Source organism: Osmerus mordax, chromosome 9 (genome assembly GCF_038355195.1).
Source record: "Osmerus mordax isolate fOsmMor3 chromosome 9, fOsmMor3.pri, whole genome shotgun sequence".
Classification (NCBI taxonomy): domain Eukaryota; kingdom Metazoa; phylum Chordata; class Actinopteri; order Osmeriformes; family Osmeridae; genus Osmerus; species Osmerus mordax.
In genome coordinates, this window is record NC_090058.1 from 17,667,362 (window position 1) to 17,686,793 (window position 19,432).

The following is a 19,432-nucleotide window of genomic DNA, read 5'->3' on the forward strand; positions in this document are numbered from 1 at the left end:
GGTAACTTCAGGTTCAACCCAGGGTTTTCTGTACTACAACGGTGGATCACTTGTAGGTTGCCATGGTAACACATGCTGAACGGCTAACCTGGTCGGGAGCAGGTTAAGTTGGAGATCAGAGATCAACCGGTATAAAAGCCCCGCCCACTAACTCATTCTTGAGGATAATGCCGTCACCGTTCATAGAAGATCCTGTGGAGCTTGGTGCGCGGATAGTGAGAGGTGCGCTCAGAAGAGCCAGAACATTTAGAGACCGACAAAACCCTTTCGCATTCCCTCATGAATATCTTTATGAAAGATATAGATTCTCAGCAGAGAGAATTACGTATCTTTGCCAGTTTCTTGAGCCGTATGTTGCCAATGCGACACATTGAAGCCATGCGCTCACAGTCCCACAGACTATATATACCGTTTCGTTATTTCGCTACCTACTTTTATTGTGTGGGTGATGCGGAGAACCTGAGCAAGAACACGGTCTGCCGTGCAATTTGCAAATGATTTTCTTCAAAACTTTGGACTCTAATATGTTGACAAAATGAAACAAGGATTTTCATTCTGTCTTCATGCAATGTTCTGATTTCCGTTCTGGAAATGTATGCACATTATATCATATTTTACAACTTAATGCATCATTTGCTCATTTAAACATACATTTACAGGAAACTAGTAATGAAAACAATATTTGACCTAATATTAGTTATCAACTGGGGAGGTTTCATGTTCATATGTTATCCCTGTAAGAGCCAAATATTTGTATTGTAATGGTTATGGCTGTACACTGGGTGGCACTGTTTGGCTCAGCTATATGAGCCAGGGGGAGACAGGTAGAGCCAGGTGTTGACCCCGGAAGGGCAAATGGTTTTGACCGTTTCGGCGGAGTATTGTCTCGTGTATATGTCTTGTTTGCACCAGCCATCCTGCAATAAAAGGTATTATCTCCTTAGCCGGCCTTTGGACTTATTAAAGACGAGCACCAGGTAAACCAATAGCCGCCTAGCGCGTCGTACCAGAGCCTGGGGCAACACTACAACAGCGCAGCATTGGGCTGGCTGTCATACTGTCAAAACCTAGCCGATTGGACTATGCAGATGGCCTTGGAAGATGTGAAAATGTGTGACCTGTGAGTGAGCTGCTGTATGGAGCTGTGAAAGGGTTTGGAGCCAGGACGTGGGGCTATGCTAAGGATAGCCTACTGGAGCCTGAGCAACGCAGATCATCGCCTGGACAACGGAGAATCACTACAAAGGTGCCCAACTATCAAAGTACGTGTAGCGCTACACAAGGCCAGTTTGTGTGCACATATTAAATCCAATGCATTGGTAAATCAACGCGAGCCCTGGAATACATTGGAATTCTGCGCGTTCGCTTGTTGTGGCGTATCACGTGACTTTTTCACCTGGCAATGTCCTGCATTGAACGCTTATCTCGTTTGCACTGTTTCCAACCCTATTGTTTGTGCTTTCTTGGATTAACTTTATTGCGTTTAGACTAACTGAACCCTTGCTATGGATGTGCAGGTTTTGGAAATGGACAACAATATTGATATTGAACAGGGTGCTATTGGGGGGGAAATAAAAAAACGCACTGTTAAATTAACTGAAAAGGGTTTGGCTGAAAAGCTTGACCGTTTACAAAATACCAGAAAATCTAAATTAAACAAAGCTGGTAAAATTAGAGATGACATACAAGATTTGATATTTAATGGTGATAAAACAAAGATGTTAAATGCTCTGGATGAATTAAAAACTGTTTGTGATGATGCTAAATGTTTACATCAAACGTTGTTGGGTTTATTGCCAATTGAAGAGGGTGACAAACATGAAATATGGTTTAGGGCTAAAATGCTCTCAAATAATGAGTGTTTGTCTAATGTCAACAAGTGGCTCTCTCAAACTGAAACTGAACATGAAAATGAGGAGGTTAATCCATCAGACAGACAGTGTGTCAAATACAGGAAGCAATTACAGTCAAAGAAGCAGCAGGTCCAGTGTATCAGCGGCTAAGCTAAAGGTTGCAGCAGAAAAGGCTGCAGTTCTTGCTCGTGTCAAAATATTAAAGGAGAGACATGCAATTGAGGAAGAGGAAGCCAGGCTACGAAGAAGAAGAGAAATGTTGGACTTGGAGGCTGAACTGGCGGCATCTGAAGCAAAAATGGAAATCTATGATGCCAATGAAGAGTGACAGTCACAAGCACATTCAAATGCTAAGGAAACAGACATTAAAGGTGCAATTAATGGGATTAACATCTTAAAATCTGGTGCCCAAGAATTCATCCCTCATGACAAACAAACAAATCAAAGGGAAACTATCCAACGTACTGCAATAAATGGTAAATCGATGGACGTGAGACCAAAGGTACAAAGCATATCAATTCAAAAGCACCGCCAAGTGGAACTCAATCAAAACAGAGTGGAAATGAAAGTGCATTCTAAACAAAATGATAATCAAGCTCGGTCACTGAGCAGTTTACAGTGGCCTGGAGAACTTCTCAACGTCATGAGCAAGCAAACTGAAATCACAGCAGCTTTAATGAATCAGCAGCGATCAATGACACTCCCACCAAGAGACATTCCGATATTTGATGGTGATCCTCTGAACTACAGAACCTTTATGAAAGCATTTGAACAAGGTGTGGAACACAAAGCACCTGTAGACGACAGTTTGTACTATCTGGAGCAATTCTCTCAAGGACAACCCCGTGAACTGGAGCAGCTGCCAACTCATGCCCCCAGACGGTGGATATGTTGTGGCCAAGGCTCTATTGCAGGATCACTTTGGGAATCCATATAAAACTGCCACTGCATATATTAACAAAGCACTGTCATGGCAAACAATACGAACAGATGACACAAAGGCACTCCAGAGCTATGCCCTCTTTCTGCGCGGCTGTTGTAACATCATGGAGGAGCTGGTGTACGTGCAGGAGCTGGACATGCCGGTAAACATGAGGGCTATACTGGCCAAGTTACCGTACAAGTTGAGAGAGTGTTGGCGCAGCAGGGCGTATGACATTATGGAATCTACTGGATACAGAGCTGGATTCAATGACATGGTGGAGTTCATTGAGCGCCATGTAAAAATCCTCTCTGAACTCTCTTTTTTGGTGGTTTATATGAACATAGCACCAATACAACAAGCCAAGCTCCTAAGCCACAGCCTGGGAGCAGAATGAGGGGAAATGTGGTGGCAAGTACAGTGACCACCATGGATGCACAGGGCGAAGACAGAGAGCAGTTACGCTCAGACACAAAGCAGAACGAGAAAGAACACTGTGTTTGCTGCCCCATGGAACATTCACTGGAACATTGTAAGCAATTTAAAATGATAAGGTACTTCTGTTAAAAAAAGGGGAGTGTGTTTTGGTTGCCTGCAACAAGGCCACATCAGCCGTGACTGCGAAGCAAGGCTTACATGTGAAATCTGTAACCAAAATCATCCAACAGTGTTGCACATAAAGCGACAAACAAGTGCTATAGAACGTAAAATAGAAACTCCTGCACCAGTGCCAGTCTCTCACACCACATGTGGCCATACAGGGGCCGGCAAGGACCGAACAATGCTATCAGTTCTTCCTGTGCAAGTTAAGGCTGCTAAGGGCAACTGCGTAATCCAAACTTATGCATTCCTGGATCCAGAGAGTACAGGAACATTTTGCTCTGAACAGCTGATGCATCGCCTAAACCTCACTGGAAAACGTACACAAATCTTGCTGCGAACGATGGGTCAAAGAAAGAAGTTCTCTGCCTTTTCTCTATATGATCTAGAGGTTGCTGGTCTAGGGAGTTCACAGTTTTATCCACTCCCAGAAGTAATCACACAACAACAAATGCCCGTCACTACTGAGGACATGGCAAAGGCTGAAGATCTTATTAAGTGGCCATACGTCAAAGGTTCACATGCCATCCATATGTGCTGAGGTCGACTTGTTGATCGGTACCAATGCACCCAAGCTACTGGAACCATGGGAGGTCATCAACAGTCAAGGAAGTGGGCCATATGCGGTCAGAACTGTGCTCGGCTGGGTGGTAAATGGCCCACTGGATGGAAATGCAGGTCCAGAAGCTGTAAGTGTAACAGTGAACATAATTTCTGTCAACAAACTGGAAGAACTGCTCATGAACCAGTACAATCATGATTTCAGGGATAAACAAGCAGACAAGCAAGAAATGTCAAGAGAAGATCTAAAGTTCCTGAGCATTATGGACACGTCCACAAAGCTACAGGGTGGAAAGTATTGTTTGAACTTGCCTTTCAAAAATAAGAACATCTCCTTACCAAACAATCTTGCTGTGGCCAAACAGAGAATCCAAAGCTTGAAGAAAAGATTCATGCACAACCAACAGTTCCACCAAGAGTATGTAAAGTACATGAAAAACATTGTTTCTTGTAATTATGCAGAACGCGTGCCTGAAGATCAAGTGAACAAAATCAATGGAAGAGTGTGGTATATTCCCCATCATGGGGTGCATCATCCTAGGAAAGGGGCACTGCGCGTTGTCTTCGACTGCGGCGCCATGTTCAAAGGTGTGTCCCTGAACAATGAACTGTTACAGGGGCCAAATCTCACAAGTACGCTGCTGGGTGTCCTCATTAGGTTTCGACAACAGCCAATAGGCTTTATGGGTGACATCCAAGCTATGTTTCATCAAGTGCGCGTGCCAGAAGAGGATCGAGACGTCCTTCGCTTTCTCTGGTGGCCAGATGGCGACACAGCACAAGAGCCAGTGCCCTACAGAATGACAGTGCACTTAATCGGAGCAATCTCATCACCAAGTTGTGCTGCATATGCCTTGAAAAGAACAGCACAAGAAAATTAGTCGAAGTTCCCAGCCGTGGTCAGTGAAACTGTAAAGCAGAATTTTTATGTTGACGATTGTCTGAAGAGTTCAGCTTCTGAAACGGAAGCTATTCAGCTGATAAATGATCTCATCGGTCTGTGTGGAAAGGGAGGTTTTGTGTTGGAAAAATGGACAAGCAACAGTCGTGTTGTTCTGCAAGCCATCGCAAAGGAGCAGAGAGCCAAAGAGCTGAAGATTTTGGATTTGGATATTGACAAGCTTCCAGTGGAAAGGGCTCTTGGTCTCCAGTGGTGTGTGGAAACGGATGCTTTTAAGTTTAAAATGGAAGTAAAGCATCAGGCTGTGACCAGGCGTGGCATGCTGTCTGTGAACAGTTCTGTGTATGACCCGTTGGGATTCTTGGCGCCAGTGACATTACAGGCAAAAATGATGCAGCAAGAACTGTGTAAGCGAGGCTGTGGATGGGATGATGCCTTGCCACAGGACATCTGGCAGAGGTGGAAGAAGTGGTTGGAGGAGTTGGGGCTGCTGGCGGCATTTAGTGTGGATCGGTGTATCAAACCTGCTGACTTCGGAACAGTAAAACAAGCACAGTTACACCACTTTTCCGATGCTAGCAAAGAAGGCTATGGGACTGTTACATACATCCGCATGGTGAATCAAGAAGACCATATCCATGTAGCCTTTCTCCTTGGCAAGGCTAGAGTAACGCCTCTAAAGTCGGTGACCATTCCTCGACTCGAGCTATCTGCAGCCGTCCTTGCTGCCAAAATGGATGCTATGATTAAGGTAGAGATGTGTGTGCCTCTTCAGGAAACGGTGTTTTGGACTGACAGCACGTCCGTGTTGAAGTACGTGAACAATGAAGACCGACGATTTCACACATTCAAAAATCCAGCTTGTCGCGTATTATTCAGACTGGAGAAGGCTCAAGAGAGCAGTGGCTTGGTATCTGCAATTTAAGTTCTGGATGAAAGAGAAATATCAAAGAAAAAAGCTGTTGAACCCTTCGCTGAATAAACACCCTGTGGCATACAACACCAGAGGCCGTCAGAGTACCCCTGCTGACTCCAGAAAGGGTGGTTTGACATAGGACGACTTACGAAACGCAGAACTCTCCATCATTCAATATTGTCAGCAGCAGAGGTTTGCGGAGGAGGTTGAAGCCCTGATGGGAAACAACAGAATTTGCTGCCGGAGACCCATCCATGTGTTGGATCCTGTTCTGCAAGATGGACTACTGAGAGTGGGAGGCAGGCTGAATAAAGGTGCCATGCCAGAGGACGCTAAGCATCCCTTGATTCTCACAAAAGATCAGCACATATCCAGTCTGATTTTGAAGGACGCCCACGAAAGTCTTGGACATGCAGGCAGGACTCACACTCTGTCCTCTGTGAGAAGAAGAGTTTGGATTGTCAAGGGCAACTCTGCTGTAAGAAAGATCATTGGAGAATGCAGCATCTGCAGGCGCTACAATGCAAGACCTTTGGAGTAGAAAATGGCCGACTTACCCGCAGCTAGAGTTTTACCTGACAGTCCTCCATTTACCAACACTGGCATTGACTACTTTGGTCCAATTGAAGTCAAGCGAGGAAGATCCTGCTGTAAACGCTATGGAGTGATCTTCACCTGCATGGCAAGTCGAGCCATTCATCTGGAAGTAGCGCCTACTCTGGATACAGATGCTTGCATAAATGCATTGAGGCGGTTCATGAGCCGGAGAGGACAAGTTAAACATCTGTGGTCCGACAATGGAACAAACTTTGTTGGAGCGGAAAGGGAATTGGAAGAAGCCCTTGCTACGCTGGACCAGGAGGCAATAAAGGGACATTTGGTGCAGGCAGGAGTCGAGTGGACATTTAACCCACCTGCAGGCTCCCATTTTGGTGGTTTTTGGGAGAGGATGATCCGCCTGGTGCAAAGGATTCTCAATTCAGTGCTCCACCAACAAACTCTGGATGATGATGGGCTGACCACAGTGTTGAAGTGAAGCAGAAGCAATTTTAAATGATAGGCCTATTACTAAACTGTCAGAAGATCCACAAAATTTGGAACCCCTTACTCCCAACCACCTGCTGCTGCTGAGAGGCCATCATTTCCACCTGGAGTTTTCGATCCAGAGGATCAGTATGGGAGGAGGAGATGGAAGCAGGTGCAGTACCTTGCTGATCTCTTTTGGAAGAGATGGGTGCGAGAATATTTACTATTGCTTCAAGAAAGACAGAAATGGAACGACAAGAAGAAGAACCTGGCTGTGGAGATGTTGTGGCCATTATGGATCCATCTGCTCCACGGGGATCCTGGTCTCTTGGAAGAGTTTTGGAGGTGTTCCCAGGCAGTCATGGCCTGGTGAGATCAGTAAAACTAAAAACTAAATCCAACGTAATAGAGAGGCCAATTTCCAAGCTTTGTTTGCTACATGGGGTCTAACAGTACTGTGCTAAAGGTTTATTGTGTCTGCATATTTTGTCTCTTTTTTGTTGTTGTTTTGTAAACTGAGAATTGTCATTTACCATGCCAATTAGGGGCCGGTGTGTAAGAGCCAAATATTTTTATTGTAATGGTTATGGCTGTACACTGGGTGGCGCTGTTTGGCTCGGCTGTATGAGCCAGGGGGAGACAGGTAGAGCCAGGTGTTGACCCCGGAAGGGCAAATGGTTTTGACCGTTTCGGCGGAGTATTGTCTCGTGTATATGTCTTGTTTGCACCAGCCATCCTGGAATAAAAGGTATTATCTCCTTAGCCGGCCTTTGGACTTATTAAAGACGAGCACCAGGTAAACCAATAGCCGCCTAGCGCGTTGTACCAGAGCCTGGGGCAACACTACAACAGCGCAGCATTGGGCTGGCTGTCATAATCCCTATACACTGGGGTGTCTCCCCTTAACCCATTCTGTTGTCTTTGGGTTGCTTTGTGCCTTTTTCTAATCATTTCCATATCAGAAATGTGTGGTTCTTTCAACCAAAACATTTCAAACCAAAAAGAACAATGTGTATGGTACCATACAATGCTCTTCACAAGTTAAATAAATGATCATTTCACTACTTTCATTGAATTTGGATGTTTCATTCACTTTTATAGCATTTTTCAAAAAGAATAAATAGGACATTGAAAGAAATAAATGGTGAAAACCCCCACAAAAGAATCAAAATCCACAACAAAAAAGCCACAAAAAGGTATAAAAAGACCAAAACGTAGAACAAAGTTTAACAAATACATCCTTATGTGTTCTCCCTTCCCTAGGAACACAGAAAAGCCAGGCTTGTTTTTTTTAATTAAAAGCCTCTTATACTCTATATCGAGCTCCAGGGTTCTTTTATACAGGGCCCTCACATTGTCTGCTCCAACCTGAAACAAATAAAGAACGTTGTCCCTTTGCAAGGCACACTTGGAGAAAGTTGAAGGTGTCCATTTGACTACTGTGTTTCAAGGTTCATTGCTTATAATTTGTGTCTTTGTCTTGGACTTGAAGTAGAGGCCCTAGGCTCAGGGGGAGGAAGACGTTCCTCTTCCTGCTGAGTTTAACACCATAGCAATTTAATCAATTGAGTCATATTTGAAATGAGCACTGTAAGGACTTGTGTCTCATGTTCAGACCACCACCATTAGCAAGTCATTACAGACACTTCAATCACAGCCACACGTTCACACACTCTCGCCATCTGTGTTGCAAGTGGTAAATAAAACTCAAAAGTGTACCCCCAAAATGCTCTCTGAGCAGGCAGACACAGTTTCCTGATTATCTAGGACCTCCACTTGAGAAAGTACATGGCATATTTGATCAATATTCAGCAACCACATATGGCATACATACTGGTGTATGACTATTAGTTTCACTGTTACCTCTGTATGGCACAGTGGGACAACAATGGGTGGTGGCAGCAACACCACTGTATTTCCTGTCACTGCAGAGAACAGTAATACATTTCACTCCTACAATATTCATAAATAATTGTTGAATGAACATGGTCACATAGACCACATAGATAGTCACATACTTGAAACATACATATGCTTGGGTTTCCGAGCTGCTGCCACCAGGGTCTGAAGAAATGCCCCCTTCCACTCCTTCCATCATGGGGTGACCCTGATAGCTGGAGAGGGCCAGCTCCTCAGCAGGAGTGAAGTCCTGTGGAGGAGGGCCCCCCCAGTTTTCATGCCTGATTTTTCTTCCTGTTGGCTGCAAGCAATTTCATTGTTCTATAGGCCCTTTGTAGCTATACCAATATCCTACAAAAGGGACTGACTCAGGCAATTCAGCCTTGTACTTGTTAGCCTTAAAATATGTGCAAGTAGGTATTGCCTACTGCTACTTACCGTTTTGAATTATGGTGTTATATTTATTTTTTATTTGCTCCCACTATCGTTTGCCACTTCCAGGGTTGCAACTAAAATAATACAGCAAAAAAAGTTTATCGTTATGGAATGCACACGTGTAATTATGGTCACATCTTGTGCCTGGGGCACAAGATATCAATAAGTCATGTAGCTTACGCATTTACAGCGTCTGCTATTTTCTGCCAGCTTGGCAGCAGCGACTTTGTTGATTTTTGTCTGTATTATATGTCTGTATTCCTGATATGTTTGTATTACAATATTTCACGCAGGAGGAGTAGACAAAGTTTGGAAGATTATTGTCGGCTCCTCCTGCGTGAAATGTGCGGCTCTTGTTTTGTCCATGTTTGCGATTGGACATACGGTGCAAACACCGCCCCTTTATGTGAACGCGCACGTCTCTAGATTGGAAAGATCTGGGCCCCGTTCGTCGTAAGGGTTGAAGCTAAGTTAATCAGTTGTCCCTTTAGCCCGTTAACATTAGCGAGATGAGTGAGAACAGCAAATATCGGTTCGTCAACGGCTGATCCGCATCCAAATCATGTGGTTAATTTCAATCAGGCTAAACTTATCAGGGAAATTGCACGTGCACGTCCTACTTCAAAAGGCAGGAAAGGTCGATCACCAAAACCGTGATTTTCTAACGGTATGATGGCGGATAAGACGAAAGAGAGAGCGGTGATAGGCTATTCTCGCCATCCGAGCAAACTATTATAATGAGTCTCTATGAAGACAATAAGCATATTATCATGGCTAAGTCAAACACCGCCACCGCTGCCAAAGCAAGACAAGCAGCTTGGCCAAAAAATTGCAGATAAGCTAAATGCGAAAGTTTTGGGGAAATGTATAGGCTCATCTTAACCCTTGTGTTATCTTCGGGTCATTCTGACCCATCAGTCATTGTGACCCACCTTCGTATTGCGACAACTTTACCTCATACAAAAACAAAGTGAAGCATTTTCTTTTAACTGTCGGGCTGTCTCAGACCCCCCACATTGGAATGGTTAAAAGAAAATTATTTTTATTTGTTTTTGTATTGGGTAAAATTGGGTAAACACAACGATGGTTCGTTATGAACCTTTGGGTCATGTGACCCGAAGGCAGCACGAGGGTTAAGTGCCTCATTACCCCAATCAATCAGATCACATTTCTTTAAATGTGCCTGCTGGCAGTAGGCTTATTGGAAATTAATAATCGAATGAGATCTTGCTAGCGAAAATAATGATCTCAACTCTTTCAGAATAAGTAGGCTAGATAAAAACAAGGCCAAGAGTATCTAATTGATAAGAATTCATAGACACTTATGAGGATATATGTAGGCTACTGCGCTTATATCATGTACTATATATGTGTATGTAGGCCCATGTGTAAATCCCTCTTTGATTTCATTGACTGGGACATGGCCAGGGAATATGATGAATTGATTCATCAGCTGGTTAAGCGCCAAGTACACTTTTCTTACAGCAATGCATCTGTGGCTTTGCCAATGTTTTCTGCATTGCCTATACTGTATAAAAATGTAGCCTATACCTGACGCAAAAAACCTCAAGGCTATGCAGTCTGAAGAACAGTTAAAGTTTCAAGTAGGCGAGCTTTATTGTCAATTTCTTCACATGTCAAGACATAAAAAGGAATCTATATGACGTTTCCCACTCTCCCACAGTGAAACATAAAAAGCACAGGCACAACAGCTAAGACAAGACATTTCCTAAAACATAACGTTACATATTCACATACAGCAGCATAAGCTCATAATAACGCATAAAGCTTGCTGCGGCGTGTGATATTTGCAATGTACGGCCCGAGAAGGTCTTGCAAATAAATGAGTCCTTGTCGGCTGAATCGATATCGCTCAAACAAGAACTCAATCGTGTGAAATAAAGGGTCTGGGCACTCGCGAAGAACTCTATTGGTATGGAAAGCTAATCGAACTAAAATATGGCTCCTTGGTCAACTGGATCTCTCAAAAAGGGAGCTGCCATGTTATTTTCTGGGGGTGTGGCAAGCTTAGCCAGCTACACTTACATTAGCCTGCTCTGGAGCAGGTTAGTGCTAATTGATATGTTACTATGGTGATTTATCGAAAGTTGCTTCCACGAACCAAAAAGAGGGGCGTTTTTTATCTTAGCCTGAAAATTAACTCGCTAAACCGCTTAGCGAGCTACGACGAATACCCCCCTGGGTTGAGTTAGAGAGTTGATAACCGCCGTTGTGATACCACTTATCGTGATTGCGATTGTTACGCTTCGCGTAGCCGGGTAACTGAAAGTGATCCAGAGCATGTTGATCTTGATTCGTAGTACAGGCCCCAGGAATGCTGTTGTGCGGAGCAAAAACAACACGGCCAACATATCATTTGAAATGATTACGTTAGTTGTTTCCACTTCTGTTGTCGAAGCAAACAGGATCGACTTAGGTGGGTAACGTTAGCACTATAGCAAACAAACTATTGTTATTCAACTCAGCTTCAGTTAGCTCTAGCTATCTTGCAGAAAAATTTATCTGGACAAACATGCATCTTGAATTGTAGATTTACATGACAACACAGGTTATTTATTTGAATGAAACACAGTCAGGAACATGAAATAACGTTAGCCCCATTACCAGTAAACTAAATCATCACACATTCTACCAAAGCTAGATACAGGCAGGATACGTTAGCATTGCTAATAACTGTTAGCGACAACATCATACTACAGCAGTTGTGATGAACATAAGGTCGGACAGCACCTCTTTTCAGCAACAGCTTCATAGCAAATCATGCTATACATTGTCCCAGGTTTTCAAAACTGTCCTCGGTGAAATGTAGGTAAATGTATGTAGTTAGAGCAAATGTGTAATTGAGGGTCGAACTGCACAGGGATTTTGTCATAGACAAACATCACAGCCCGTCGAGTGTTTGGTTCTAAGACTCTGAAAAGTGTCAGCCTTCCCTGTACCGCCTGCAACACTGCATTTACCACTGTAGTCCATTTTCAACATGCTAGAAAAACCTTCTTCTTTGTAATTCTGTGGAAGTACACAGAACAGCGCGCAGCAAATTTTGGGGCGTGACAAAGGTACAGACCAGAGCCAAAATATTTTTAGCCTTTTCAAAACCTACCGTTTTTCAGCTATTTTTTTTAATTGTGAGATTTGCATATGAAAGAGGTGTCAATGGACTTTTGGGTTCACTGTATGTCCATTTTACCCACTGAACTGTCGTTATTCAAGTGTGACAAGGTAAATTTGGTTCTGCAATCAATGACCCCTTTAACAGTTTATGTTAGCTTTTGTATATGGAAGTATGTTGCCAGTGTGGTGATGCTATTTATGTTTTATTTTTTGTCAGGTATTGACTACCTGAGTAAAAGTTGTTAAAATCAAATAGCTTTTTTCTTTAATTTGCGGTCAAATTTACTGATTTGTAAAATCTGTAAATCAACTCTTGAAATGCACCTGCTAGTCAACAGAAAGTTTGTTGAATGCATGGTACTTGTCTGTTGACACTGTGTTGAACGTCAACTGATACATTGTTGACATGATACTGAGTAGCTGCTTATAGTGTGCCAACAGATGCACTATCAAAATGCAACACACAATCTACAGACAGTTAGTTGAATATTGGTTTATGACCTGTTGAAAACAAGCTTTAAAAAGCCAGCAGACACATTCAGTCAAATCTGTAGATCAACACTTGAAATGCACCTGAAAGTCTACTGACAGTTAGTTGAATGCACAACTACATATCTGTTGAAACAGTTTTGTTGAATGTCAACAGATACATTGTTGACATGCTACTGAGTAGTTGCTGATAATCTACAGTGTGTCAACAGACGGACCATCAAAATAAACTGTTACCTATTTTTTTGTTTTGGAAACTCTTCAACTTTACACTGAGTTTATTGTCTCAAACAGTTCTAAAATCATGATTTGACCCGATGGTATTGGTAAACGAAGACTATCACTCCCGTATTCGATACTGAGCCATCTGCTTTGCAGGACGGCAATAATTACGCTCATCCACAAGGACCCCTATTGAAACCCCATTGTTTGCTATGGTACGTCAGTACAGCTCTGTTAAATACCATTTACGCGCTTTTTGTCAAGGCGTTTTTGAGGCAGACGCTTTTCAAAATTATTGTTAGGCTATGGGTTTTGATTTTGGTGTGACACTCCAAGATTTTCCCTTGTAAGCATCTGGCCACTATGACAAATGTCTGGGGGCGCGACTGATCCCTAGTAATACCTACTTTCACTTTTACTTCGACGTTTGGTTGACCAACTTTCGTTTCTGACACCCCTGCTGTGAATTGGCTGTATTCTAGGCAAACAAAATATAATTAATTCTTTGGTAAATTGCTACAGCATCTTCACTTCAGAACGGTAGGACAACTCACCTTGTCTTCAATAGTTCATGTGAACGATATAGGTACTGTATTGTGTTGTGACCTAAATTTATCAAATCAAAATATGCCGAAATAGTTAGGTAGAATTACGTCACTATATAGTCTACGCTCTTTATAATAATGTATTTGAATCATAGCAGACGGTTTTATTTAAAGCGAGGCCTATAGAACATTTGAAGCTGCAACCTTTGTCAAGTTTTCAAACTATTGAGCTATCCGATTCGTAGGCCTACATTCCGTACATTCATTTTCCTATTATGCAACGGCCATTTAAAACAAAGTATTGCCAGAGCCAGTCTACGGAGAGCCTGTCCACTCCCTATTAAAGTGGTTATTTTTTGGGGGTATTTCACAGTGTTCCTTAAGGCAGGGCTCCAGACTAACGTTTTTACTAGGAGCACAGTAGCCCCTGACTGAAAATTTTAGGAGCGCAAGCAGAACATTTAGGGGCACATCTTAAATCGACCTGCAATGCAATTATTAATGTAAAGAGAGGGTACAAATTTGGGTTAAATTGTGGGGTGTACTTACGGTGGTTGCAGATGGGTCCGTTTTTTTACCAGACATCCCAAGTATCCGGGAAGTTCCAGGAGTCTCCTGCATTTCAATAGCGGCTCCCTGACGCCCGCAAATGCAATACAACCTCCCGGAAATCGGGGATTTTGTATTTAGAGCGAGCGAGGGACTGTCCGGATCGGTAAATAAATAAATAAATATGGCTATGAAATAAACCCTGAAATAAAAAAAATTGGCAATAAAGATATAAATATAGCATCATATAATTATATAGCTGAATCAATTTACCTACAACAATAAATAATTACATTTATTTATTTCAAAATGACGTTTTTGAAAAAACAAAATGCATTTATTTCATGGGACTTTTATTTCGTAATGCCACATTTATTTATTTTTTGAGACTTTTACTTCCTAACGCCGCCACATATTAGAGGGGCGTGGTTATCTTCAGACCAACGCAGCTGCACAAGATTGAAGACAGATAGGGACACCTAGATTTGGTAGATCAGTGGTTCCCAAACTTTGTACTGTCCCCTTCAGACATTCAATTTCCATCTACGTACCCCCCCAGTTTTGTTTCTCATGTTTGTAACCCCCGCCCCCCCTCCCCCCACGCATATATACAGCCTATAAGACTTGAAACTGTGAAACTGTCAGGGATTTCAGGACTCGGATGGAAGTTTGGATCAAACAGAGTTTTATTAGCAATACAACAAGGAGGTTGAACTAACTCACTCAGTTAGTTAACATTGTTTAACACCTCACCAGGGAGGCGTCCAGGAGGCATCCTTATCAGATGCCCGAGCCACCTCAACTGGCCCCTCTCGACACGGAGGAGCGGTTCTACTCTGAGCCCCTCCCGGATGACCGAGCTTCTCACCCTGTCTCTAAGGGAGAGCCCGGACACCCTGCGGAGAAAACTCATTTCGGCCGCTTGTATTCGCGATCTCGTTCTTTCGGTCACTACCCACAGTTTGTGACCATAGGTGAGGGTAGGAACGTAGATCGACTGCTAAATAGAGAGCTTCGCCTTTCGACTCAGCTCCTTCTTCACCACGACGGACCGATGCAGAGCCCGCATCACTGCGGACGCTGCACCGATCCGCCTGTCGATCTCACGCTCCATTCTTCCCTCACTCGTGAACAAGACCCCGAGATACTTGAACTCCTCCACTTGGGTCAAGATCTCCTCCCCGACCCGGAGATTGCACTCCACCCTTTTCCGGTCGATAACCATGGACTCAGATTTGGAGGTGCTGATTCCCATCCCAGCCGCTTCGCATTCAGTTGCGAACCTCTCCAGTGAGAGCTGAAGGTCACGGCCCGATGAAGCCATCAGGACCACATCCGCAAAAAGCAGCGACCCGATCCTGAGGTCACCAAACCGGACCCCCTCAACGCCCTGGCTGCGCCTAGAAATTCTGTCCATATAAGTTATGAACAGAATCGGTGACAAAGGGCAGCCCTGGCTGAGTCCAACCCTCACCGGGTATAGGTTCGACTTACTGCCGGCAATGCGGACCAAACTCTGGCACCGGTCGTACAGGGACCGGACAGCCCCGATCAGGGAATCCGGTACCCCGTACTCCCGGAGCACCCCCCACATGAGCCCCCAAGGGACACAGTCAAACGCCTTTTCCAAATCCACAAAACATGTGTAGACTGGTTGGGCGAACTCCCATGCACCCTCCAGGACTCTGCCGAGGATGTAGAGCTGGTACACAGTTCCTCGGCCAGGACGAAAACCACATTGCTCCTCCTGAATCCGAGGTTCGACAATCCGACGGACCCTCCTCTCCAGAACCCCTGAATAGACTTTCCCAGGGAGGCTGAGGAGTGTGATCCCCCTAAAGTTGGAGCACACCCTCCGGTCCCCCTTTTTAAAGAGGCCAGAGGCACTGTCCCCGATGTCCACGCGATGTTGCAGAGTCGTGTCAACCAAGACAGCCCTACAACATCCAGAGCCTTAAGGAACTCCGGGCGGACCTCATCCACCCCAGGGGCCCTGCCACCGCGGAGCTTTTCAACCACCTCGGCGACCTCAGCCCCAGAGATAGAAGGGCCCCTCCCAATGTCCCCATACTCTGCCTCCACGTCGGAAAGCGTGTTGGTGGGATTAAGGAGGTCTTCAAAGTATTCCTTCCACCGGTCCAAGACGTCCCCCATCGAGGTCAGCAGCGCACCATCCCCACCATATACAGCGTTCACAGTGCACTGCTTCCCCCTCCTGAGTCGCCGGATGGTGGTCCAGAACCTTTTCAAAGCCGTTCGGAAGTCATTCTCCATGGCCTCGCCGAACTCCTCCCACGCCCGGGTTTTTGCCTCCGCGACCACCAAAGCCACATTTCGCTTGGCCTGCCGGTACACATCAGCTGCCTCTGGAGTCCTACCAGCCAATAAAGTCCGATAGGCCTTCTTCTTCAGCTTGACGGCTTCCCTCACCTCCGGCGTCCACCACCGGGTCCAAGGGTTACCGCCGCGACATGCACCGACCACTTTGCGTCCGCAGCTCCGGTCAGCCGCATCAACAATGGAGGCCCGGAACATGGCCCATTTGGACTCAATGTCCCCGGCCCCGCCCCCCCCCCCCCCCCCCCCCCCCCCCCCAAGACATGATCAAAGCTCTCCCGGAGGTGGGAGTTGAAGCTCCTTCTGACAGGGGATTCTGACAGCCGTTCCCAGCAGACCCTCAAATTACGTTTGGGCCTGCCAGGCCTGATCGGCGTCTTCTCCCACCATTCCCACCCCAGCTCGACGCCTCTCACCGAGGGCAACTCCAGAGTGGAAGAAAGTCCAGCCCCTCTCAAGGAGACTGGTTCCGGAGCCGATGCTGTGCGTTGAGGCGAGGCCGACTATATCTAGCCGGAACTTCTCTACCTCGCGCACCAGCTCTGGCTTCTTTCCCGCCAGCGAGGTGACGTTCCACGTCCCTAGAGCTAGCTTCTGCAGCCGAGGATCGGACCGCCAAGGCCCCCGCCTTCGGCCGCCGCCCGTCTCACACTGCACCTGACCCCCATGACCCCTCCTGCGGATGGTGAGCCCACTGGAAGGGGGTCCCACGTTGTCTCTTCGGGCTGTGCCCGGCCCGGCATGGGAAAAGGCCCGGCCACCAGGCGCTCGCCATCGAGCCCTGGCTCCGGGGGGGCCCCGGTGACCCGCTTCCGGGCAGGGGCAACTGAGAACCATTGTTTGTTTTCTTCATGGTAGGTTTTTGAAAGGTGAAAATTGTGGTCCATAAATACAATTTTAAGCTCATCTTTCAATTCAAAGAAACATATCAATACTTTGCCCCTTGACAACCAGCGCACGTCCATGTGCAGTAAGAGCGTTGTATGGTCGCTGCCCATTTCACTGCATAATGCAGTAAATATGCGAGAGTTCAGGGGCCTGGCTTTAACAAAGTTCACAATTTTTACTGTAGTGTCCAAAACGTCCTTTAAGCTGACAGGCATTCCCTTGGCAGCAAGAGCCTCTCGGTGGATGCTGCAGTGTACCCAAGTGGCGTCGGGGGCAACTGCTTGCAGGCGCGTTTCCACTCAACTATGTCTCCCCGTCATGGCCTTTGCGCCATCTGTACAGATGCCAACACATTTTGACCAAATAAGTCCATTTGATCTTACATTTATGCATTTAGCAGACGCTTTTATCCAAAGCGACTTCCAAGAGAGAGCTTTACAAAAGAGCATAGGTCACTGATCATATCAACGAGATGGCCCCAAACATTGCGAGCAGCCAAAACATGAAGCATACATTGTGGAAAACCAAATAAGTGCCAAAGGGAAGAACCATAAGAGCATGCAGTTAAACAAGTTACAATTAAACAACATGAAACTCCCCACAAGAGTGCAAGAGTGTACCTGTAGAAAAAACAATCAACAGTAAAATATTTCACAGCGAGTACAAGAATTTGAAACCATTACAACTAACCAACAAGAGCAACAAGTCTCTCAATACGAGTCATTGTGATCTTGGAGGAAACTAACATCAGGTCCAGCCAAGCATTCCTAAGTGCCGTTGTACTCCCGGAACAAGTGCGTCTTGAGCCTTTTCTTAAAGGTGGGCAGACAGTCAGTGTCCCTGATGGAGGTGGGGATTTGATTCCACCATTGGGGGGCCAGACAGGAGAAGAGCTTGTGTTGGGGCCTACACCGGTCATTAGCAAGTGAAATTCTGACGAGGGAGCTAACCGTCACTAACGTACCTGTAGCTATTTTTCGCAGTGTAATTATTTTGCTGAATATGGGTATACATGAGTATTTTTGGCAATGCGACTTGGCTATTCAGACTCTTTAAAATGTAATGTCTATTTATAGCTCAGTGAGATTTTTTTTTTTACTTTGAAAGCGCAAATCAAATGTTCTCCCCGCGTACCCCCTGAACCACTCCGCGTACCCCTACGCGTACCCCAGTTTGGGAACCGATGTGGTAGATGATGGAAGACATGTTAGAGATCGCATGCTGGCCTAATAGATCAAATTGATCAGCATGGCTTGTCAGGATATATTATTTTGGCACACATTAAAGATTTTGTAGAGGTACTTGGGCTGATAAGTGCTCTACAGAACATAGATATTGAAGTCTTAAATAGTTTGAGACTTATCGAGCACTGTTCGTTGTAGCAGAGCCAATAGACAAACCACGTACCATCACACCTTTCCCCTACCCCCGACAAGGAGAAAGGGGATTTTCCCCCTTGTCCTTATCTCCAGAGCAGGAGCTTCAAAGCTTCTGGCCCAGCATGGCTTCAGAAGGTAGACCAAAATGGCCTTACAGTATGGAGACAAAGGATTTTAAGGAAGAACTAACTTTTCTGGATTTACAAACATATTCTCAAGGACTACATGGCTCATGGACACTATTACAATGACAGTAGTTGATGTGTTATAATGTATGCTTTCCCTTTAATGCTGTGTTGATATAATTTGATGTTTTAATATAACTTCCTTTCCTGTTATGATAAATCATAAATCTTGATATCAAAATGATTTTTATCTACAAACTCAACCATTTATTAATGTTGTATTGTTATATTTTGAAGTATAAGCAATACATGGACATTTGAAATAGCTGAACTCTGAAAAGTTATCAACCACTTCACACCAGTACGTCAATCTCAGGATGGACGCCCGGTGGGAGTAACTGACCAATCAAAGAGTTCACCTCCAAAAGGATACCCCCCTTTCGCAAGGATTATAAAACCTCGACGCACAAGCAAACCTTGCTTTTTCGCAAGGATTCACCGGAAGTGTTAGCGACACATCTGACCTATCCTTCTCAATCAGCAACTCACTGGACCACTAGGAACTTGAATGAAACAAGTTCAAGGAAGTTCAACTCAACTCTCTCAACTAACCTATAACTTCTCTGGTATTTGTTCATTATAACTAGAGA

General features: G+C 44.8%; 1 protein-coding gene across 4 annotated transcripts in view; it reads left to right on the forward strand.

Moving 5' to 3' along the window:
- The first annotated feature begins 835 nt into the window (after nucleotides 1–835).
- Nucleotides 836–19,432, forward strand: part of LOC136949622 (interferon-induced protein 44-like) — a 37,628-nt gene continuing 19,031 nt past the window's right edge. For 2 of the 4 annotated variants that reach the window (XM_067244001.1, XM_067244004.1), the window contains exon 1: nucleotides 836–1,246. In XM_067244001.1, coding sequence (XP_067100102.1) covers nucleotides 1,176–1,246 — 71 coding nt within the window. In that variant the 5' untranslated portion in view covers nucleotides 836–1,175. Of the gene's footprint in view, nucleotides 1,263–13,393; nucleotides 13,500–19,432 lie in introns of those variants that run through there. The other 2 variants (XM_067244003.1, XM_067244002.1) reach the window with 2 other exon arrangements.